Raw genomic sequence first — 25,924 nt, 5'->3', positions numbered from 1 at the left:
TTGAACAGCAAATTTGAAAGATCGCCTTGCTTTAATCCATCTAAGGTCACAAGTGAGGTTGAGATGTCATCTGCAATCCGAATACTTGATTTTGAAACTATCCAACCTCACACGTATCGGTCTAAACAGTTTCGCCGGAAAACCATCTTCTGACATATTCTGCCACAGCTAATTTCTTTTCACTGAGTCGTACGCCGCCAATGAGCAGGTTGTGGATCTGCAAGTTGTGCTCCCGGAATTTATCTAGGATCATCCGCAGGCTGAACATCTGATTCATCGTCGATCGGCCCTCACGAAAACCAGCCTAGTATTCGCCGACGACGCGCTCCTCAAGCGGTCTCAGTCTGTTAAACAGGATACGCGACGGTATTTTGTACACCGAGTTCAGAAGAGATATCCCGCTGTATTAGGCTCGTTCCAGTCTTTTCCCTTTCTTGTAGATAGGGCAAATGAGTTCATCCAGCTGACTAAAGAGCGAACACGAAATTATTGCGACACCTAAAATGTTATGCCAATTTTCTTATAATGTTTAAAATAAAACCAAAATTTTAGGGTAGTTTTATGCATATATTTACTTCAAAAATCAAAAGAAAAGTTAATCGATGGAGCCTTGAGTGTAAATTTGAACGCATTTTCGCTTGATGCCCTCCATCAAAGTCTTTACAGTGTCATCCGGTACCAGTTTCTCAGTTTTTTCCATTTTCTTAACATGTCCTTCTCGTCTTTGACTGTCTTCTTGCTCTTCCGAAGTTCCCGCTTCATCATTGCCCAGTTCTGCTCCACCGGGCGCAGCTCCGAACAGTTTGGCGGATTCATGTCCTTTGGAACAAAAGGGACAGAATTGGCCTCATACCACTCCAGGACACTTTTAGAATAGTGGCATGATGCCAAATCTGGCCAAAATAGCGGAGCTTCGTCGTGCTGCTGCAAGAACGGTAAAAGGCGCTTCTCGAGGCACTCAGATTTGTAGATCGCGCCGTTTACTGTGCCCTTTGTCACGAAAGGCTCAGTCCGCAAGAGCAGTTGGCCTGCCAAATGAGAACTTCGACATTTTCTTCTTAAATTTGTCGTCCACATAGAACTTGCTCTTGCCGGTGAAAAACTCCAACCACGGAATTTGCTTCTCGTAGAGCTTCCGTGCCTGAGTTTTAGCCGTCGATTGTTGCCGCTCATCGCGGTTTGGGAAGTTCTGTACCTTGTATGTATGTAGTCCAGCTCTCTTCTTTGCATTCTGGACGTAGCTCTGCGACATGCCGATCTTTTTAGCCAAATCACGGCTTGAGACGTTGGGATTTGCTTTAATCATCCGCTTCACCTTTCCCTCCGTCTTTTTGTTCTTCGGTTCCGGTTTTCTTCCAGCTCCTTTACCGTGGTCCAACGTCAACCGCTTCAACACTCTAGAGACAGTTGAATGGTGAATGTTCAACATTTTTCCCAACTGCCGGTGTGACAGGTCAGGAAATTCCAGGTGTTTGGACTTCGAGTTTGACAGCATGTAAACAATACACATCAATGAGAAAGTGTGCAAAATTTGGTTGATTTTTACCCAATGATAAAAAAGTTATGCCCTGTTGAATGTGTCGCAATAATTTCGTGTTCGCCCTTTGTGGTCCGTATAACTGAAGTTATTGTAATAAACCTTATTGGATTCCGCAGGAGCAGTGCTGCCAGAAACAGTTTTAGCTAGCGTTGAAAAATGATACTTCCATACATCTTTATTGTCTTACAATATTATGGAAAACTGATGACGCCTATTAATTTCGACTGTCTTCAGCTGTCTTTTCTATGCAATTGGGCTGTTGTAAAGTCTTGAAAAATTGTATTGAGCACCGGAATGTAAAACTTGAGTGGCTTTTGGCACTGCCAGGGAAACGCGTATCTTGATTAAAATAGGTTTCTTGCTCTCAATAGTTTTGGAACCCCTAGGAAAAAAAATTGGGCATGAAAGGGTTAAACTTTCATCAAACATTGATTGGATAGTTCTCATTGGGTTCTGATATCCGATTCAGAAGTTTGGTTCAAGTGGCACGTTTCCCGTGTATAGTCGGGGATTCATGCCCTGCTGTGTCTTCTCGTTTGTTTGTTTTGTACGCAGAACTCATTGTTTTAAAAAAGTTACAATTTATTCAACGAATAACAAGGATGCGCCAAGAGAACCAATACCCTAAGAGAATTTAAATAGTTCTGCAAGACATTTGTGAAGCAGAATCCTATTCCTTGCAATGTCCAAGAGCAGTACAAAAACCCATCTGCGACCATAAACATCTCAACTTTAAGATCTAGAGAAAGTGGAAGTAAAGAATTCAGCAGTCCTCTACTGCTCTGATTTGCTCTGCCGTGAACTGGTTCATGTCCACGATTTACCATGCGCGTTCGTGAAATATTATAAGATATCATGCAATATTATTCATGTATTCGTGAACTAGTTCAAGATTCCATAGTATAATAGCCACGATTTACCATTCGTGCTGGTGAAATAGTTCGCGAAATCATAAAATATTTTTCATGTATTCATGAACTGGTTCATGATTCCTAGTATAATAGTCAAGACACATCATTCGGGCACGTAAGATATTTCACAAAATCATTAAATATAAATCATGGACTAGTTCATGATTCCTAGTGCTTGACCTAGGATCTATCTTGCATGTTTGTGATATTTAGAAAATATCACTAATCATATTCAATTTCATGCAACATGGTCATGACGTTTTCGCGGGAACTATTTCTCAAAATCTAGGCTATTATTCATAGAATCATTTTTGTTCCGTGCACTATTGCAGTGCCGTGAACAGACAGAAAACAGGAAACTGCGGTGAGCACCAAAAATACATTACAGAGCCACAACTTGTGTTCGTGATAAAGTTCATGGAACAAGATCCAGCTTAATAGTCACGCATTTATGTTTCTGTTTTTTTTGTCGCGATATTCCGAGTACAAAAACCGATTATAATTAAAAATAACAGGCGATGAGAAATTTCGAATATCATAATAAAATTGCTGGTGTTCGCAGCAGCACTCACATCACTCCACGTGTCAAATTCGAAAGTAAGCTCTAGTATAAAATATCATGATAACGTGCAAATAAATTACGAAAATCGTGACTAAGATCCTAAAATCGAGAAAATAAATCACTCTTCTCGTGACTAAAATATCATAATAACGTGTATAGAAATTGTGAAAATCGTGACAAAGATCCTGAAATCATGAATTTAAATCGTATTAATCCGACAAAAATCGTGACTAGTATCCTGAAATCATGAACATGAATCACTCTATTCATGACTAAAATACCACGAAATAGAAATTACGAAAATCGTGACTAAGATTCTGCAATTAAGAACATGAATCACGCTACTCTGGCAGAAAAATCCGATTGCAAACTCATGAAAAAAACATCACGGTAACTTGATGAGAAATCACAAAAATCGCGAATAAGCTCCTGCAATAATGAACACCGTTTAACTGTCGTCTGTAAATTCCCAAATTGTGAATAAGGATCTATTCTATTCTATTCTAACCCTTACACAGCCAGTATTGAAAAGCATCCTGGAAAACACTGCAGTTATACTTTAGTGTTTTTCTTGTCTACATTAATATTTGAAGCATATTATGATATGTCGCAAATATTAAAACGGCCAGGCCTACTGTGCAGTGTTTGGTTTGAAGATGTTTCAATATTATCCGGCAATTGAATTATTCATTTAATGAACAATTTAACCAACGAATCGTTTGGAAACTTGAATGCGAATGAAACGAGGACAACCGTACCGACCGTTTCAGATTAGAGGGGGTTAGGGTTAAATCGTTGGGAGTGACCTGGCTAAAAAAGTTAATGACACTCTTTTGGTCCTTATGGATGGGACAGAGGTATTTACACCTTGCCCTGACTAATGAGCCTAGGTTAAAGCGCCTATTCTCGCTCTCTGAAATAAGAAATTAACGAATTTAATCTTTAAAGGCGTCCATTGTTTTTCAAACTTTGTAAAAATCATCTCAGTGTCAATACGTTACTATGATAATTTTGAGATGGTTTTCGCAATGTTGATTTGAAACAACATTGCGCAGTTAAGGGTTAAAGAAGATAACTTTTGGTATATGGGTTTATATGGGCTTTAATACTATTTCATCTATTTTTATTTGAAAGGAAAGATGAAATAATTTTGGTAACTGAAAATTGATGAGTTCGAATAACATTTGTTAATTATGTTATTTTCAATTCGGATCTGACAATTTACTGTCCGAAAAGCAGAAAATTCAGATGATGTAAGAAATGAATGATCCCATCATCTCCCATGACAGGAATTCATTGCATCAGCGGATTGCAACCGTCCGATATTTTACATCATTTAAACTGACGTTATTAAGTCATTAGTGGAGTTTCTAAATAAATAAAAAATACAGTAAGACTCAATTGACCATCAAATAAATATACAAAATAGAAACTACATGGAACATAAAATATAACCGGAAACAGACTTGGGGCCCAAAACTATTCAAACCAGGCGGCTTCATACTCTTCTCCACTCCTATATCTGCTTGGGCCTTCCTTTAATGTTGCGGAACGCCTGTCGTATTGGATCGCTTGCCTCTTCAGCTCTTCCAGAAAGTCCCTCCACTTCTTCCGAGAATAAACAGCCAAACACTCTCGATATCAAAATCTCGAAACCGGTGTTACTAAGAAAAAACTATCAAAATCGTAAAAAATATCGCTAGAAAAATTGTCGACAGAAAAAAAGAACTGCCTCGAATCAGATCTCGCCTTCTAATCTCTATTCCCAAATTGTAAACAAGGATCACAACAAAAACTAAACATGTCCTGGGAATAACCACAGTAACCCTACCAAACATTCGAATGCCACGCCATGTATGTATTCGACGCAAACTAGTTTTTGGAAACACAAATAGTTTAATGAATACGAGGTTTATTATTGATGATTTCAGGAACTTGGTCAAGCATTTTTTCCGTGTGAAAGGAACAGTACACCAACCAAACGGACTATAAATAGATTATGAAGCCCAATGGTGGAAACATGGATTTGAAAGAATGCGCAGGAATGTAAGGTCTATGTATAAAATTAAATTGGCGAATGATGCAGTGGTAAAGAATCTACTAAGCACCGAGCACAACGCGGCTCTAGCCAAATATCACAAAATCATTAGGAAATCTAAGATGAAATCTTGGAGAGGCTTTTGCGAGAAGGGGATGGTCTACTAACCGCATCACGTATCCGGGTGATTCTCAGCAAAGATCACTCTAATGAGATTGATGCACTGAGGAAAGCAAATGACAAACATACCGATGATCACAATAACACGATTGAGTTGCACATGAGTACTTACTTCCCCATGTCGTAACGGGTTGATGGATCTGAATCGAAACATTCTTCAAAACACATATGCTACTACCGTCGTCATCAAGATGTATGGCAGAGGTCAAAAGCAATATTCAAACCTCAACATAGCATCGCCTATAACCCTAGGAAATCAAGCGGTACGACATTGAACAATCTTGACAAAAAGCTTCAAAATGCCTTGCAAAACAGAATGCGTAATATCACTCTTCAGCGACATTGATGAAGCCGTCGACAATACTGTCTTCGAGTTGATTCAACATGCTTCTGAATACAAAGGGATAAAGCGTACCACTATCGAATGGGTTAGTGAAATGTTGTGTTACCAGCTTGAGACAGCTGACACTGAGAGGCGAGACCAGCATAACTAAGCTGACCAACTGTGGGTTAGGAAAAATCCGTACACATTTCATCTCAAAATTGAAAACACAAAAGTTGACGAACTGAAATTTCTCGCCATGCAGGAAGGTTCTTAGAAACTATGTATATGGGTTTCTGTAGAAAAGAAGATACTCCGATCGAAATAAACTTACGAAATTACAATAGACTGTTATGTTGCTTAGAACATTGGATTCAAAATGATTAGGTTTCGAATTTAAATATCCACGAGCATCCAACCCCGGAATTATGAAATTTGATTACGATTCAAATGCAGAGACCAAATACCTGAAATGCTTAATGATTTTTTTTTCAAATTTGAATCTTGGAATAAAGAGGATGTATTTACTTCAAATTCAAATGCTATACAAATCGACAGATTACAAGTGAAATGTAAAAAAGGGTATTTTGCGTTTCGAATTCATCTCATCAGTAAATGCCACCGTATTAGCACCGGTTAGACCCCAAGTCCGAAAAATCATAAGTGAAGTAGAAGAATCAAGCACAAAATCTCTGGTTTGCTAGTAAAAAAGTGCACGCGACTTGCTATGGTACATGGAAATCCTTTTTCGTAGCGGGACTCCATCATAGGTGGGTCTTCTTTCTTACATCTGGCCATTACAAATCACAGATGTGGATTCGTCCTCTTTGGCATTTTTATTCTAACTGAAAACTCTGCCTTTTGATTTGGAGTTAATGCACACAGTTTCTGCGGTTTTGCGGTTGCCGTTATTACTTGAACAACTGTCACAAAGTTGGCAACCATTTGGGGATCAGGTGGCAGTATTGAAGACTGTGCTATTGATTGTCGGAGATGAGTTTTTCTTAGCGACTGCTGTCTACGGTTTATGATAGTGAGCCGTTTCATCAAAGAATGAGGATGTAGGAATCTGTCATTGATAACTGCAAAGCATGGTACTGTTTTGTGTTTTGTATTGTCGGATCAGGTAGGCAAGCCGCAATCTTACCGCGTAATAACCATTGAAATATCTAGGAATAATTAGTTTTTTCTATGTATCCTTTGTAACCGATTCCACTTTTCTATACAGCTACACTTTTAAAGGCCGTATCGCAAGTTCGGACCCATTAGAAATCACCCTGGGTTGCTGCGGAACCCCACGGACAAACATCGACTTTGTATGCTATCAATGTATTACCTTCAGTTTGTTAGGAAACAAGACTTGAAATTTCAATTCAATTTTTCTTCGCGGACCCCCAGCAACGACTTCACGGCCCCCTAGGGGTCCGCGGACCTCAGGTTGAGTATCAATGTTATAGATTGTTCTAGAAAATGATTTTATTTACCTGGAGCAATCTATCAAAAATTATCATTATTGGATACCTGATAGGATGGCATTGGATAGAGGTGACTTTCGCAAGCCTAAGCTCTGAAACCTGTAAGTAAATACTCCAAAACTCGGGCTAATACGAAAATATTTGAAGTTACGTTATTTGACCAGAGTTCCACTTTTGTTTTCCATATTCACACATCTCGACACTAAACGATCACTTCGGTAAGAACTGAAGTAACAGTTTTCTTTGTTCTTGAGACAATGCAAGCCGGATATAACTTTTTCGTCGCTTCGTTGATTCGAACTAAAGTAGAAAATATATTGGATACATCGACTGCTATTCAATTCGACACTTCCAGATAGATGCCATAATACAGTAACTTCTCCAAGATCTTCGATTCAGTTGAAACATTAGACATTTCAGAGAATTTTGCACAGCAATGCAAAGCATTTTGATTCGAGAGCAATATTTAAATGTCCCTAAGGGTTTTTGCAGGAACCGTTTCAAAAAAAAAATGTTGCTCGAGATCTCTGTTTTGTACAGCAAAACACCCCGTGAAAAAATTGCAGGGAATAATCTATTCTTCACAAAAAAGAATATAACTGTTTAACCCTTTCATGCCCTAGTTTTTTTTAGTTCATGGTGCTTCCCTTGTAGTGCTAGAAGCTGCTCAATTTTTACCTTCCAATGCTCAATACAATTCTCCTAGAATATTTACAATAGTTCAATTGCATGGAAAACGCAGCCAAAGAAAGACTAAATTGGTAAGTTTTATCAGTTTTCAAAAATACTGCACCATTACGAAGATACATGAAAAATTCATTTTCCGTCGTCAACGTAAACTGTCCCTGGCAGCACTGCTCCAGCAGAATCCAATCAGACTAATTGTAATAACTTCAGTTCTAGAGCTGATCCTTGTAACTGTTAATGCAATAGCCACATTTATTAGCCTTACTTCTTTTTGCGAGCATATCTTGCCTCAATCAAAAGTTATAGCTGTTTAAAAACGTTGTGGTCCATAAACAACATGGGCATGAATGGGTTAAAAAGTTGTTAATGTTTCAAAAAATAAAAAATTTATATTAAAAACTAAAACTACAAAAAACTTGTTATTTTTAAAACTTCTATTTTTTGCCAACAAAAGCCTGAAGAAAATGGAAACATATTGAATGTGGTTGCATCGCGGAGAAATAATTGGTAAAAATGTTTTTCTTGCAACAGCTGTAAACATGATAACTGGCAGACAAAAACATAATTTTATTACAGAATACGATTCTCATAGTCAATCAAAATGCTCGTAACCAAAAATTTACAAAATCTGTAAGATTTCAAGATATTTTAAATATTGTTTTCTTTCATTATTTTTCTTTCTTGTACTACTGGAACTGTAGTACGGAAGGGCTCCCCGTAAGAATCACTTATTACAATTGCAGACGAAACGGGAAATGTCACCCCCTAAAACACTGCTTAAGGTCTATTGCAACGTCAGTCGATCGCGTGGGAATGAGCGCTTGTGTGCGCTTGAGACCGCGTTAATCGGATTAGAAGTGCTAGAAGGTTCACTAAATCATTGGGGCGTTTTTGTGTTTACGAAATCTTGGGCGTAGTTACGCGTGGATGATCGCGATCGTCTTTGTGTATTATCGTGAAGGGCTCGAACGATTGTATGTTAACGTATTTGATCGCGTGGGCGTTTGTTTGTCGCGCGGACAATATGGCGCGTATGCTAGTGTGTAACTTCGTGTGTATAAGCTCGATTTTATAACCGTGTGTCCATTCGCGTGTGTTCTTTGATGATCGCGCGGACCGTGAATCTGCTACATAATTTACAGTGTATAGTTCAGATGCTAGAAGAGAGTTGTCTATCACTATCAATTCTATCACTAGAGCTCCCAGTCATGTCACCATGGAACGTGTTGTCTAGTGGATATGAGCGTAATTTTTTTGATTAGCTGAACTGAAAGCATAACCTAGGAACTTCCGGACGTAATCAATCTATGCCCGCGAACACGGGCGTTTGTAGGTTCACTCTTGAGATTGCTTTTCTAAATTTATAAGTGCTAAAACGTTCACTTAGTCACCGGGATGTCATCCTGTTTGCAAGATCGCAGGAGAAGGTATGCATGGATGATCGCGAAGAGCTCGAACGTTTGTATGTTAACGTGTTTGTCGCGTGTGCTAGCGTGTATGTAACTTCGTGTGTATAAATTCGATTTAATATCCGTGTAGCCATTCGCATATTTGCGTGTAGTCTTGAAAAATCGCACGCGGACCGTGAATCTGATACTTTATTTGCAGTGTATAGTTGAGATGCTAGTAGAGTGAGTTCTCCCATAACTCTAGAGTTCCCCTAGAGAATTTTTTCAGAAACCATGGAAAAAGAGGTAACTCCAAACGAATTACTCTTCCATTCGCTCCAGCGTGGTAATCTACGTAAAATGAAATCATCCCAATAACTGAAATAGAAGTAAAAAATGGTTGCGCGACAACTTACAGCAGTAAATATGGATGGTTCTTGATCAGTTTCTGACCCGTTGATATACAACACAATTTCTATTATGTCATAATTTCATAAAAGCTCCTGAAACCGTGCAGAGTAAGCGCACAACATTATAGTCAAAGAAGCTGCTTCTTTGCACAAGAAGAAATTGTTTACTGAATATAAAAAATACGTTTCCACGCATTTTGCACTTATGCTTAGGGTTCGCAGTACCGATCCTTTTTGGCGAGAACCGGTGCTACGGTACTGAAGCCCTCAGTACCGGTAATACCGGTACTCGAATATTTTTTTAAAAAAATCTAAAAAAGCTTCAAAGTGAAATTGATTGCTTAAGCTGATGGCCTTATTCTCTGATGATTGATTTGTGCTGATCAAAAAACATGTTTATTGTTTTTAATTGCTTCGGAATGGCATAACATATTTTTATGGCATAGAAAATATTTTTCGTATGCGGCACCTTCTTTTATTTCGAAATCTTTGAAATCAATAACTGCTAAGCGATGCGACTTTCGTCGTATTCAACAGATGGTAAATGTAAGGAACCCTGTTAACAACAGTAAATCAAAGCGAGAATGGCAGTAAATCCGAGCAGGTTACACGCATTTCTTTTCTTGCTTTTCTGTAAACCTCGACGTTTATGTCGTTTGTCTACTATTCTCTAATGCATATCAAGGCTCTTTGCTTTCCTGTAAACTATGGAGTTTTGCTGAATTTTCCGATCACCAATAATTACAAATCGCCCCATTAGAAGCAGTTCACCAAGTCTAAAATTGTTAGCTACTAAATAGCTGTTTGTTCTTTTATAGTAAAGGTTTAAGAGCAAACCAAATACAGACATGACTTAGACCATAGCCTTACTACGCGCCACCCAGTGAATAATGGACCCAATCATAATGTCGCTAGTTAAAAAAATCATAGCAAATTTTTACGTCTATTACGCTAGATGTGAATATTTTGAAATTTAGTACAAGATCGTTAAAATTTAATTTGGACAAAATAGTGCAGGAATTTAAATATACCCTTCAGTACAACGGGAGCTAGTAATATTTAATATTATTTTGAAACAGGTCCCCCTAGAGTCTATATATTTTTCATAAAATTTTTTATGGTAATTTGTTCAGTACCGGTATTACGGTACCAAAAATGGGTCTGTATTCCCTGGATTTTCGGTACCGGTATTACCGGTACCACAACCCTACTTATGCTTATCATGTTCCTTGTGTCTATCAAGCTGCCCGATCAGTTTATCTGGCTGAAAATCCAACTTAAAATTAAATACTCTATTGTACTTAACAGCGTCCTTTCTGGATCTAATGTTTTTCGAGTACGTTGAAATTTTCGGGTCAACCTTTCAAATAAAATAAAAGGAAAAACCTATTAAGTTATGTAAATGGAAATTTGAAGGAGTTCCAGAATCTACTGCTGATTATAATTGTATTATGTCTCAGAACTACAGAATACATTCGAACTGCAGCGGTAATAATTTGGTTCTGAAAAAGATTAAAAATAGAAAATGTATAATCCGGATTATTTTGAGATACCTTCATAGAAGGCAAACTGAGTTGAACCAAATGTGAATACCGAGCAATATATTTTTCATCGCGGAAATTAATCGGGTAAATTGTGTTTCGACTTAGATAGATCAACTTGGTGGCTGCCAGACACTGAATTTAAAAATTCCACCCAACTTGAAAGAACGGTTTAAACGACTAGTCGAGACGGATACATAGCTGTTCAATTTTTTCACTTATATTAGAAAAAATCTTAAAGTTTACCTAGTCTCAAAGCTCATAAGAAAATTCACAAAAATGGATTTTTTATCACTCTTGTGCACTGGTTTCCTTTGTCTAACAAAAATGCATTTTTGGAACCTGGGAAACGAGTTTGCAACGTTATTTAGTTATTTTCCGAATTTTTGTTGTCCTGGGAGTACTTCCACTTCTACTGAGGTAGAAAATTCCGTACAAATTCCGGACAAATCCGTACAAGTATTTTTTCCGGACACACGACCAAAAATCCGTACTGTCCTCCCAAATTCCGTACAGTTGGTCAGCTTAAGCATAACCAAGAGAACCACTGGAGGCTGCCCGCAAGGAGGAGTGCTGTCACCCCTTTTGTGGATCTTGGTAGTAGAGTGACTCTTATATTTGCATGAACTGGATTGAACGACATTGTCACCACTGTTAGAGGATAAATCTACGATCTCGGACCGTACTCAAGCTGCTCTAAACGTGACCTAAAAATCACCATAATTACAAGTGAAATGACAATCTAACTAAAACCACATATTCTTAATGGAGCCATTGTCGAATTTGCTATGGATGGAAAATTTCTTGGAGTAATAGTATATTGTAAACTAGAAAAACTCTAGAAAGAGAACTGCGGAGACTCCATTTTGGACCGATTGGATTCGCGTTTATGGAAAATGGAAAAAAAACTATTGAAATGTATGATGGCTTGCAAAAGTCTCTTTAGAACAAAGTGACTTGAAACAAAAAATGACGCACTGGCTTTGCGCTTCAGTTATCCAGACCAATGCATATGCTTCAATTGTGTTTTGAATCACAGAGGCAACGAAAGCGGACCCAATGATTGCCTTGGAAGCAATGTTAAACCTAGCATCATTACATGCCTATGTTCAAAGGAAGCAGAACGTAGCGCCTCACGGATACGGATTTAAATTCATAACCGCTACCTTTTTTTCGAGAAAAAGTGCACCGTCATTATATTACTGCTAATAAAACGCGGCCCCACGTAATCCTATTTTTCTACTTTCGCTTTCTACCTTTATCTAGGTAATCATTATCATTATTGCCATCGTTCAGTGTCGGAATAATAATTGCGCTCAAAGTCCAATCCATCAGCAGTTTGCTAATTAACGAACAACGCCATTGATAAACAACCCTCGGTGATTTCCCCCGTTCAGGTCTATTCGCCGTTCGATTGACCATCACCCGCAGAGACTGCGAAGGCCGTAAATTCTTCCCAAAACAAAAAAAAAAACGGAAAGAGTAATCGGAATGACAGCTCCTCTAACCCAATCCGTCGTGCATTCTTCCGTAATGAGTCATATTAAAAAAGGAACCTTCATACGAGATGGATTAAATTTTTGAGTTAATTACACTTTCTCAAACTGTGCTCGCTCCCAACAGATAAGGGATTTGTTTCTATATATGTCTGATGAGAAAAGTTCACCGTACACTGCTCGACTGAAGCATCGTCGTTGTAGTCGGTGTCGACGTCGTCATAGATGCACGGGTAACATGCCAGCAAATTATTCATTCATTCCAAACTTTCGCAAACATCGTACCCATAAATGGAAATCTCCGACCGGGGTTTGGTATGTGTTGCCGCTCCGATGCATGCATGCATCAGGAGGATAGTGGAATTATTTCGAAGTTTAAGTAGCAATTGGGTAAGTGGTGGCTTACCTCTGACGCTGATTAGAATTTTGCAACTGTCTGTAACTATAGTTTCTTTTTTTATTTTAGAGAAGAAAACTGAATGCACAGCAGAATCTCATCGGAGAAACGGGTTCCAGTGGTGATTTCATTAGCACAGGAAATGGCAAATTAAATCGAGTCGTAAAACAGTCCAATTGCGATGGAAACAATGAAAATGGAATACTTTGTCGTTCACCTTCCTTTGGAATGGTCAATCTTGGAAAGTAGTTCTTTTACTACCGACAATTAAAAGAGTGTTCTATGTCAATCTTTTACGAGCGTTTATATTTCCGACGGTGTATGTTCGTACGGAGTGGCTATCACTGACGCCAGAGCGACGACTCTACCAGCTGTCGGTTCTTCAACAATAGCTTTGCTTTCCTTCCGAAGGTAGACTTGACCACGTCAAACGTGGCTAGGGTTGATCGCAGACCAAATGCCAAATGAATAAAAAAAATCTAATCTAGCAACTACAATCCCATCCGTCAAAAATTCCACACAAGAAAAAAAACGAAATCATAACTAACCTTCCGATTCTCTACCGGCATGCTGGAGGTCCGCATTCGCTGCTGTTTGGCATTCTCCAATCCCGGGCCACCGGGCAGTGCCGGTGTACGGCTACCATCCCGACCACCACACACGATGGTTGTGGTACTGATGCTAACGGTTCGATGCGCCGCGTTTCCCCCCGCTGGATGATGCTGATTGTTGAAATTGGCATCGTTTTCTCCATTTTGGAAGCGATTGTCCAATCGGCCGGACATCAATACCGACGGTGCATCCCCGCCACCGCCAGCATACTTCAGCCGATAGCCGGACGGTGAGGATGATAGATTACCGCCACCCTGCTGCTGCTGACCGGCGGCCGCTTCTTTGGTAATTGTGCCAAGGTTGAAATTGAGCTGCTGTTTGCTATTGTTGTTGTTGTTATTGTTACTGAAACTACCGACGCCGCTATTATCGACCATCGTTCCGACGCACTCGACATCGATCGCTGACTCGCCGCCTGTTTGTGCGTTGTTGATTCCCGTTGGGGCGCCTACTGCGTTGCTACTAACGCCACTTATGCTTTCCACCAGTGTCGACAGGGTTGATGTTGACGAAGCTAGATGAGCTCCGGTGGCGCTTGCAGTCAGGGCGGAAAATTTTTCGCGTGATTCGAATCTGTAACAGAAAGGGAAAATTGAAATAGAACTGTTTCCGATTTGGAGCTGCGAATGATTCGATAGTTGGAAAATTGGAAATATATGCATTGTATGCGAGCCAATTTTCCCTGGTTTCATTTTTACAGCTCTATAGTTTTCCGCGAAGTGTAAAATTGCCCCCGGTAGCTTTTCTACGTACAGTAAGGAGTGGGAGCACAGATTTCAACATATTTATCCCGTTACCCCCCCGCAAACGAAAATGATGACGGGCGTTGGCGTGACGGCAAGGTGTTCCGTATGAGCATCGAGCGAGAAAGCACAGACAGGATACTGATGCACATGCCACTGTGCACGCGAGGATGCACGTTAAGCTGAAGGCGTATTTTCCTTCCGGATTCATAGATGGGCACGGAAATGTCGTTTTCCTTCATGATTATGATGCTGAATGATAGGATGTTCCTTTTATATCCTTCTAGTGTAGCTAATGAGATTCAAATAAACGAGGTGGTTCGTATCCTGCTTCTGGTAAATACGGCAGTAAGTAGGTTGTATTTTTTTGCAATGAAATTGTAGATAAATTTTTACAACACACGTGTGTAGGTTTATGTTTGAACTCAGCGGAATGTTCACCTCTACCTACATTTTGAATAATCTGTAGCGACGAAATTGCACCCCTGATAAACGAGCTGTATAGCATGTGATGCCGTCAGTAAGGAGTTTATCATATTACAAACATCAGCAGGCTGTGACTTTTCGGAACCGTGGTGACAACTGAAAGAAAAAACCCATAGATCGTGTTAATCCCTCTTTCAACTGTGCCGGCATCAATTCAGCACGTGTTTTTTTCGAGAGCTCTTGCACATCGTTTACCAAAAGCCAACCAGAGCGAAGATCTGTGGTCTCAGACATCAGACGTGAGAGCTTCGTACCCGCTTGACGAACTCTGCTGTAACTAGGATGGCGCTCGTCGACACTGATAAAAAGCTTTTGAACGGAAACTAGTTTGAACTCTGAAAAGGTTCTAAAGCAAAATACAAGCTGCTGGAAAGGTATATATCTACCACAACCATATATTAATTATTCAATTGAATTAACGCGGATTAAATTTGACACAGATCGACGCCCCTGGTACGTAATCCTGCTGAGGAAAAAACCCTACGGTCTTTTTCAACTTTACGCCCAAGAAAATTATTCCCGTGTGTCTGGTTCCAGGCCAGCACCGCAGAACATGGATGGAAAGCGAGTAAGAGAGTAAGTAGCTAAGTAGTTCTGCGTCACGAACCGAGTAACCCCGGGATGCCGAGATTGCACGTACAATTCAAAATTCATGACCGACCGACCGACACAATCTTTCTTCATCATCTCATTGCTAGTCGGCGTGGATGATGATGGTGGTGGTGGTGGTTCGTTTTGGTCTGGCAACGCACCTGAAGTGGAAACTATAGGTACACCGTCGTTCCGCAGCTGTGCTGCGCTGTTTTTCCCAGCAGGGGCATTATCGCAGTTATGGTGGTTATGGGACTTGGGAGGAGTGATACGGGATGGTGTTTTCTAGTTTTATAGGTGAACATTGAAAGAAATCGATTTTTTGTCAGTTTTTCATGTTTAAAATGATAGGTTTAGATCATCTTACTAAACAGTGTTCCTATCATCTATTTCGATAGTAAAATACCATGTATCTCCATTGGAGAACATTATCATGGAGGTGCGTGGTATTTTAGCAGCAAAAGAAATTTTGCAGTACTAAAATCTATGCTATTTTTTCCCTTGAGGAATTTTTTTTTTAACTAAATCAATTTGTGCTTGAAGGGCATAGCTTTAATAAATAATGTTGGATTTTTTGTTTTGACTTTATCTCAAACTGTCTTGGTCGGTAAGACAAAATGCTACTACATTACTGATGAGACGAATCGAAATCCAAAATAAGATGCGAAAGTCGTTCGGAAAATGAAACAAAACTCCTTTAAAACGAATAAAAGTGCTTCCGAATAACCCGCATTGTACTGATATCTAAAGATTTATATTTAAAAAAATAGAAATCCTTTCAGTATTTAGCTCAAAAATTATAAACTTTCATTGAATACTATTTTAGTGAAGATTGACGAAAAGTGTCATTTTTACATCACATCTGGACAGGAAGCACTATAATCGCGAAGTTAAAAATACTCTTAACTAAAAGCTACAAGAGCAAATTTCGGTAGGAAAATCTCTCAGCTTTCCAATGAAATCCCGTGAGTAAGGAAGTGCAGCATAGCCGCTTGGTTTGGGATTTTCAAACACCTACACGGTGCAGAAAAATTCTAACAAACAAATTACAATCAAACAGAATAGGAATAGGACGATTAGGACGTTGAATCGTGAATTATCTTGAAACTCATGTTTTCGATAAAAGGAATTGTTATATGCATCATTTTCATTTTAAGAAAATTAATCAGATCACTAACTTTTGACTATAACTCCTCTAAAAGTTTACACAATTCAATTCATTGTTTGAAGTTTCTCCAACCTGGAAATGGAATAAAAGGACGGCAATACAAGGCATACTTTTTGAAACAATGCACATTTCAAGAGAAGGTTCAATAACTCTGTATTGCCTGAAATTTGATGGTATGCGTAGAGGAATATTTCGGAGGCGGTTAAAGTAGCAAATAGGATAAAATCACCTTAACACAAATGGATTTTAAAGACACTTACACTTTTACCCTGAAGCGAAGAATATTCCACTTTTTTATAAGAATTGCTTCGAAATTTGTGTTAAAAACAGTAAAAATATTTTCGATATGGGTGTCATTTGAATGGGAGTGGGTGGTCAGTAGATGACGGAAATTGATGATTGACGCCATTCTGAAATCTGGTTACAATAAAACCTGAGATAATTATAATAAAATATATCTCATTGGAAACGGAGAAGTGAGTAGATAACGAAAATCTATATTTAATGTCTTAGAAATTCTTGATAGGTTACCATAAAATTTTCTAAAGCTATACTCAACAAGAGGATACTTTTCAAAGAGGGAATAAGGTAGATGAAAGAAATCGATGCTTGACGTCATTTTGGAGGCTAAGCTGAGGACTTCTTGTTATCATTCGTAAACGTCACTTTATTTGATGTTATTCTGTTCAAATTAATCCCAGCACAGGTCTACAGATATACAAGCTTTGCTACTCAAATAAATTGCAGACTTATCGTATCGATCAAAACGGAAAGTGAAGTGAATCCAGATATCATCGTAACGGGATTATTTTAACCCTTTCATGCCCAACTTTTTTCTAGTGCATGTTTCAAAACTATATTTCCTTGAAAACGGTGGGTTCAAGAAACATGAAAAGCCTATTTTCATAAAGATAGGCGCTTCCATGGCAGTGCTAGAAGCTGGTCAATTTTTACCTTCTTACGCTCAATACAATTCTCCTAGAATAATTACAATAGTCCAATTACGTGGAAAATGTAGCCAATTGATCAGTTTTATCAGTTTTCAGTAATATTGCACCATAACGAAGATATATGAAAAAATCATTTTCCGTCGTCAACGTAAATTGTCCCAGGCAGCACTGCTCCATCGGAATCCAATCAGACTAATTGCTATAACGTCAGTTCTAGAGCTGATCCTTGTAATTGTTAATACTCAAATTAAAGGCAACAATCACATTAATGAGCCTTACTTGTTTTTGTGGGCAAATCTCGCCTCAATCAAAAGTTATAGCTGTTTAAAAACGTTGTTGTCCACAAACAACATGGGCATGAATGGGTTAAAATCCGGTTGAGCGATATTCTTGATAACCCAAACCATATGGATATTCTTGAACAGGGTTGACAAGTAGATGATGGAAATTGATGCTTGGCACCATTTTGAAATCTCCAGCTCTCGATAACTCTAACTCTATGAATCGTTTTTTCAACGCGACTTACGAGCAAATGATGGACGTCGATGTTTGGCGATATTTTAAAATCCACAACATGGTGAATTTTGGTTGAGCAATATTTTGCGATAACACTTACTTTATAGAGATATGGCATGGGCTGAGCAAGCACATGATGGAAATCGATATTTGCCTTCATCTGGATATCCAAAATCTCGAATTTTTGTGTTTCGAATTCATCTCATCAGAAACTTGCACAAACTTCCCAAGTTAGACGAAGCATTGAAACGAGTACAGTATGATTTCGTTTTTGGCAACAAAAAAGTTCCGTTTTTGCAACATTGTTGTTGTACATAGTTAATCTTAAAAAAATGCTCAATATTATATTTTGTTGTAAAAATTGATATCATTTTTGACTTTATTTCCAAACATGAGAGTCATATTTACTATATTTTATGGGGGCGGGGCATAGCGAATAAAATAAATTGCTGATTTTATTCCATCATTTCATTCCATTTCACATGATTAATGTTCTTGTAACATTTATGATGTCACAAATTGAAAATAAAAGCTTTTAAAGTAAGGTTCCAATTTTGGCACGGTTCCAGTTGCAGGCAAAGTAATATTGTGGCCAAAAACGGAATCATACTGTACACAAATTAGCACTAAAACGACACTATATCCAAACAGCCACACGACTTATATGATGCCTAAGCAATTGGCCAGTCCCGAGCGAAGTCGCTGCTAAAAATGTCTAACCGCATTACCATAAAAACTAAATGCCCCTCCCCCTAATTTTACGAAAATTATATTACCCTCTCGTGTATATGTATAAGATAGTTACAAAATATCCTTAGCTTCATTGCAAAAAAATATGTAATCCTAGTTTTAAGAAATTTAAAATGTAATGCAAAACAAAATTGGCACCTTTAAGCTAACGTAAACGTATCAAATAAACGAATTGGATAAAAAAGTTAGTAAAACAAATAATACGTGCAATCCATTGACGTCAATGAGGAAGTGGTAAATGATGTGAAAAGTCATGAAATTAGGGAAGGAAATGTTGAAAAAACATGTTTTTCAGCAGCTGCGACTGGCTCTGCACTTGCGAATGACTTCTTCGGTATCCTCGTCGTCGCTAGAGCGTGGAATTGAAGTTGTGCATTGCGGCTCACGTGGTTGCTTAGCTTTGCGAAGATCACGTTTGCGCTTTTTTTTTGTTTCCTTTTTCTTTTTCGATCACGTTTTTTTCGACCATCTACTTGAACGCCACCTTAAATTATTGTATTGTTAACTCACGCGAAGTATCTGATGTGCTTGCATTCACGACGAGAACTTTTCTTTGGTCAAATGAACAAGTTGAACGAATCCTAGACACATGCGCTTCCGATTGCAGTTAGTTTAATACAATGTAAAACACAATCAGGCGATATTGTTGTAGTTTATATCGTGAGTGATTCTAGTACAATAGACATTTTTAAATTTTAGTGAGCTTCCAAATTTGAATATTACTCAAATGAATGGCTGCATAACCGGAACATGGTGGGGGGGGGCACCCAGGAGACCTAATCAGGCTGTACCAAACAACGATATTATTAGTGATAGAGTACGGATGTTTCTGCTTTCGCTCCCTTGCGAGCATACATTTCATCAAACTAGAGAGAATCCAGTATCGCTGTTTGAGTATTGCCTTGGGTTGCATGCACTTGACCCGTACGATGAGTTTAGAAGTGTTGGCGGGCGTCCTCCCACTAAAAATCGATTTTGGGACCTCTCTTATCGATTGCTCATTCGATGCGATATTTTGAACCCATTGGTGATTGCAAATTGCGAAAGGCTCGTCGAGCTTAATTCTCAGACCCGATTCATGTCCTTGTACTTCGATTTACATGACACAGAACATCAATTCAACTTCGTATGACGTTAACCGTGCTCATCTCTTAGATACTTCTGATCACACTGTATTTTTCGACATATCCCTGAAGGAAGAGATTTGTGGAATCCCGGATCACATTCACTCAATGATCCTGATTCAATTTACGTCTCATAATTAGCTGCCATTCAGTATACTCTCGGGATCATTGACACCGTGCCCTCAGACTATTATTTCATCGTTTCGGACAGTCTCAGTTTTATTGAGGCCATCCATGCGGCGAAGCCTGGAAAGCACTCACCGTATTTCCTGGGGAAAATACGGGAATATCTGAGTGCTTTATCTGAAAAATCTTACCAGATTACCTTGGTTTGGGTCCCGTCACATTGTTCTATTACGGGCAATGAGAAGGCGGACTCTTTATCCAAGGTGGGCGCAATAGAAGGCGACACTTACGAAAGACCAATTTGCTTCAATGAATTTTTCAGTATCTCTCGTCAGAGGACGCTCGAAAGTTGGCAAACTTCATGGAGCAATGGGCATCTGGGACGGTGGTTACATTCCATTATCCCGAAGGTATCAACGAATGCTTGGTTTAAGGGGTTGGATGTGAACCGGGACTTTATTCGTACGATGTCAAGGCTCATGTTCAACCATTACACGTTTGATGCGCATCTCCGTCGTATAGGGCTTGCTAACAGTAATCATTGTGTTTGTGAGAACGGCTATCACGACATCGAGCATGTTGTTTGGCTGTGCGCAGAGTACTGTGTTGCCAGGTCCCAACTAATAGATTCCCTTCAGGACCGAGGTATTTTTCCATTTTCCCCTCTCACATTCACAGTAGAACCTCACCAACCTATCCCTGTATCTACAATATGGCATTGCTTCACGAGTCTTCGATGCATACTTTTCTTGATAACCGTCTATTCAGAACATTAGGACATAATATATCATTAGGGACAATATATATCCCACTTCCTACCTTTTTCCTTTACTAACATAAGAGGGGAGCAACCCGCCCCTAGATACGGCTTTCCTTTCCCCCACTTAAATGTGCCATGTAATTAAAAAAATGAATTATCGGCCTCGTTAAGCTACCGCATTTGGGCCTAAATAAACGTATTTAAAATAAAAAAAGAATGGCTGTAAAAATCGACAACAATTTCTTTTCCAAATTTATACGCTTTGCGTTGATGCAAAAAAGTTCAGCTAGATACTCCGAAAGTATCCCTCCATCTGCCAACTAAGTATGGTATGTATTAACACTAATAGCTCTGGAGTAAAGGAATGCAGATGAAATACGCACAAATAGCAGAGTGCTTAATTTACGAAAACAATCTTAACCACATCATGGGATTTAAAGAATTGTTTGCTGGCACGGACAACGAAGTTCGAAAGTTGAATATACTTCCAACCTGATCTACCCCATCATTCCTCATTATTGGTCGAGGCACTTTTCATCCTCAAACAACGGTATGGACACTATGAGGCCAGATTACAGTGTGTTAATTTTGTTGCGCCAAGTTATTTCAAGCATTTAAATATTTGAATATCTTTCCAATTGCCATTACAATATGTCTCATTATAGAAATAGGACTAAACACAGTATACTGACATTTATCCATTTTGACAAGGTTGGAAATTTTCACAGCATATTTCGAAATTGATTTCTCCAGTGATGTACGTAGGATTTTCCTTTAATTGACAATTTTGTGTCGATATTTATGACTTTGTCGGACTTTTTTCACTCAAATGTGCGCCATTTCTCGATTCATTAGCCTGTTCTGCTGTGCTCTTCTTTCTTCTGGTATCTTAAATTATAAAATCGAGTTTATCCACGCGAAGTTTCCTACACGCCAGCACACACGACAGTCAAGTTAACATACAAACGCTCGAGCCTATCGCGATCATCCACGCAAACCTGCGCCCGATCAGGCGCGATCACCTGCAATCTCTTAAACATGATAACGCCTTTATGACTAAGTGAAGTAATCGTTTTAGCACTTAGAAATTTACAAAACCCGTACTCGCGCAATCATTAATCGGTTACGTCCGGAAGTCCCTACGCTCGACATAGCAGCCTAGGTCCATGCTTTCAGTTGGACCAATAAAGAAAAATGACGCTCATATTCACTAGACAACGCGTTCCATGGTGGCATGACTGGGAACTCTAGTGATACGGAAGAACTCTCTATTCTAGCATATGAACCGTATACCGAAAATTATGTATCTAATTTCACGGTCCGCACGTGATCATCATTCATAAATAGGCGAATGGAAACACAGTTATAAAATCGAATTTATACACGCGAAGTTAAATACACGCCAGCACACGTGACATACAAAAGCCCATGCGATCGAACCCGTTAATGTAGAAACGCTCGTACCCTTTGCGATGATACAAGCGATCGTAAAGTCCATGCACCCGCACAGATCCGAACCGTACAATTAATCTCACATTCAGAATCACAGCCCGCTGCAATTGGCCTTAAGCAGTGTTTAAGTGGCTGATATTTCCCGCTTCGTCTGAAATTGTAGTGAGTGATTCTGACGGGGAGCTCTTCCGAAAACCTTTCTCTATAGCTTCAGTTGGACAATTCTCAAAAAAAAAAAAACAAATTGCACCTCCATTGATACAGAATCGAAAACCCAATTGATGTCTAAGCATACAGATGCATTTGCTCTTTATAACCATGTGCCAGTTAAATTTCTGATGAAAGCAGAGCGAAACAATCGTTCGTTTCTTTGCCTTAGCGAATGACAAATTAAGTATCTAATAACAAGTCGTTGGTCTCAACTCAATTATCGAGGCGTCGTGACATTTTCTTTATAAACTTCCGGATGCAGGAAAGTATTACAATCTGCCGATACGAATTGTGATCGGAGGTAGTTTTACTGGTTTATAGATTGTAGTCACCTGGAACAATGTTCTGGAACTCCATCATCGCAAAAGTGAGTCTATTTCATAGTGTCCCGACGACACGTTGCCTGCCATTTTCTGCAGAGGAGCCGTGTCCGGGCATACTTTCGCTGTGAAGTCAAAAGCACATCGCGTCGAATGCCTCGCTTTCTTTCGTTACATTTCTGTTACTCAGTGTTCCATCGATATGTCTCGATAAACCATCGACAAATCGGCGCCAATAGCCGCTTTTTTCGTGCGAAGCCTTTAAACTTGTTCCGTTGTTTATGGGGACTATTATTGGCCACTGATCGCTACCGTTGGGATCGGGGACTTCCTTTCAGGTGCAATCTAACTGCAGTGTAGTTGAGTAAAGCGATAAATCTAGTGTACTTGCACGCACTGCTGGATTAGGACTTTATTTAAGGATACGATCGCTGCAAGGTGAGGCCATTTGGCAGTTCGAAAATGTTTTTTTCTTTTGGTACATTTTCCGTTAGCAATGGTTAAATAGATTCAGAAATATCAAACACAATGTCAGAAAACTTCTGCAATCTTCCTTTTCGCTGAGCCTCGGTCTGTAAATTGAGGATTGCTGGAGTTTTTGGGTTCTTCCATAGTGGTGAATACTAGAATTTCAACTGAATTTCAAAATACCCAAAATAGCTTACGTACGTCGCTTGCTATTGTCATACGGAATCAGGAAACTTCAGTTTTTGGATCCATGTTAAAAATTACGGGAGATAAATGTTTGGCCGTGGACCTTTTCTAAAAAACACACATTTGGGAAAAAATACTGCACACGGGCTCTACGGTGGTGTAACCCTGGGACGGGACATACGAAGACGGTCTTCTTTTTACTTCCCGATATTGATGATATTTTGCAGGGAAAAATCTGCTTGCAAATTAATTTCAAGCAAATATCGATGATAGTACCGTGCTGATGCGGCATAGAGTTCGGCCGATGAGGTACAGATTTGTGCCGAAAATAGTAGAGCTCAAACATGCCATGAATTACCCAAGTAACCATAAGCATTAAGCCATTGCACTATATTGGCTATACATTTGCACTAATGTTGCATTGAAACTCTCTACAGCATTAACAATGCAATAAAACTCTATATTAGCATCAATAATGCATAACTGCACAGCCGACATATAGCATTATCGCTTGCTCTATATGCGTATATAAAGCTGATGTAACGCGTACATGCTTCAAGGATCTTTAAAGCATGTAAGCTTTACAAGTGCATTCAATGCCATTATAGAGCAAATTAATAGCCGATTTAATGCTATTGTAATGCTGTGGGTTTATTTGTTATGCAATTCTTCTTGACGATTATATTCGGCATATTTCATTTCAATCGATCATATGCAATATAGTCCAATAACGCAGCGCACTTACCGTGAAGGACGAGGCAAGGTACCCCAGTTGGAGACTTACCAAAGGTAATTTTCGAAAAATTGTCATATGTCAGAACGAAAACCCATTAAGGACATTCATTACAATGCATTAGAAGAGAGACAATTACGGTTTTAAACAGAATATTTTATTTTATTTTTTTTTCCTTTTTGCTCATCATACCGAAAGGAAATATAAGAAATGGTTTTAAAACCATGGCGGACGATGACAGCCAGCTGAAGCTTTTTAATAGCATTAGTAATGCTAATATAAGGCTTTAAAATTTGACATTTGCGCGCTGGTGCTATATAATAGCATTAGTACTGAAGAAACGAGTTGTCAATCTCTGCACAGTAATAGCACTATATTTCGCCTTTTCTGGCATAATACCAGCATTATATAAATATTAAAGGCTTCACAGCTCTATAAGACTGCATTATATGTGGATCTAAAGCAGATATTAGGCTACGTTATAATGCTTATTGGTTACTTGGGTATGTTATCGTTTGTCTGAGCTGTGTAAAACAACATTAATCATAACTGTTGATCAGAATAATAAAATTGCACGTGCTGTCGTTGCATTTTGCATGTCTGTTTCTGTGCATGCACCTGCATCTAAGCAACATGTAAAATATATTTTCTAAAAACAGCTTGTATATAGCCAGAATATTGCGATACTACCCACACTGTCCATTTCAAGAAAACGAAAATCGTCAAGAAAGGCCCGGTTCGCAATGACAGGCCACTGCCGGTTTGCGGTGACAGTTACTTTTTTTCACTTTGCGCGTCCCGTCCCAGGTGTAACCCCTTAAAAATTCTTATAAGTACCATTCGTTCACTCCTACTCTGAATCAACAGAGGAAACGCATGGTATATTAAGAACAGTATAATGAACAAAATACCATGCGCACACATCTGCCGTGATGCATATGGAAGCCCTTGGTACAATGTGAATGAACATTCCACGAGGAAACTCTTGATTTCTAGGACACATACGAAAGATTGTGAAGGAAAGTGGCACATATTTGACAAAAGCAAAGCTTGACCTCTTTCAACACAATGATCATCAAACATTTACCAAATTCACCATCATAATACGTTTCGAAATAGAGATGGTCGGGTTTCAATTTTTTCGAACCCGACCCGAGCCCGAAATTATAAAATTTGAAAAACCCGAACCCGACCCGAACCCGAACATTTTAAAACTTAAAAACCCGAACCCGACCCGTACCCGAGAATGAAAATTTTGTAAAACCCGAACCCGACCCGACCCGATAATTTTAAAATTTGAAAACCCGACCCGAACGCGAAAATTTAAAATTTGAGAATCCCGATCCGAATCCAACTTGCTAATACGGAGAATCAACCAAAGATCTCGAAGATTTTTAATTGTAGGCACCCGACCTGGACCCTTGACTCATCTAAGAATAGTAGAATCACTCGAATCTGAAGTAGCACCATACGCATTGAGTTATATCTGCATATGGAAAAACAAATCACTGCCGAGTAGAATCCGCATTTATATTTACTATTATATAAATAAATTTAGCCTAAACTAACTGCTTTTAAAAAAATAATGTGCCCTTTTTAAATTTGAGCCGCCATAATGGCACAGTACCACCAAGTTTATGAGTCCAAATCCTTATTTTTCCGTTACAGTTTATTTTAATTGCAAGAAATCTTTATCATAAACCAATTTGATTATTAAACTTCCGTGAAGGCAGGTACAACCTATTTGTTTCATTTGACCAATTTGACAGCGCTTGCTTAAAG

At 38.9% G+C, this 25,924-nt stretch overlaps 1 protein-coding gene across 4 annotated transcripts in view; it reads right to left on the bottom strand.

The window, feature by feature from the left end:
• LOC131687790 (uncharacterized) overlaps nt 1-25,924 on the bottom strand; it is a 161,440-nt gene that overhangs the window by 6,841 nt on the left and 128,675 nt on the right. For all 4 annotated transcript variants that reach the window (XM_058971886.1, XM_058971899.1, XM_058971893.1 and 1 more), the window contains exon 6: nt 13,496-14,132. In XM_058971886.1, the coding sequence (XP_058827869.1) occupies nt 13,496-14,132 (637 nt within the window). The remainder of the gene's footprint in view (nt 1-13,495; nt 14,133-25,924) is intronic.

The sequence above is a fragment of the Topomyia yanbarensis genome, chromosome 1 (genome assembly GCF_030247195.1).
Source record: "Topomyia yanbarensis strain Yona2022 chromosome 1, ASM3024719v1, whole genome shotgun sequence".
NCBI classification, from domain to species: Eukaryota; Metazoa; Arthropoda; class Insecta; order Diptera; family Culicidae; genus Topomyia; species Topomyia yanbarensis.
This window is presented reverse-complemented; position numbering and strand designations above follow the sequence as displayed.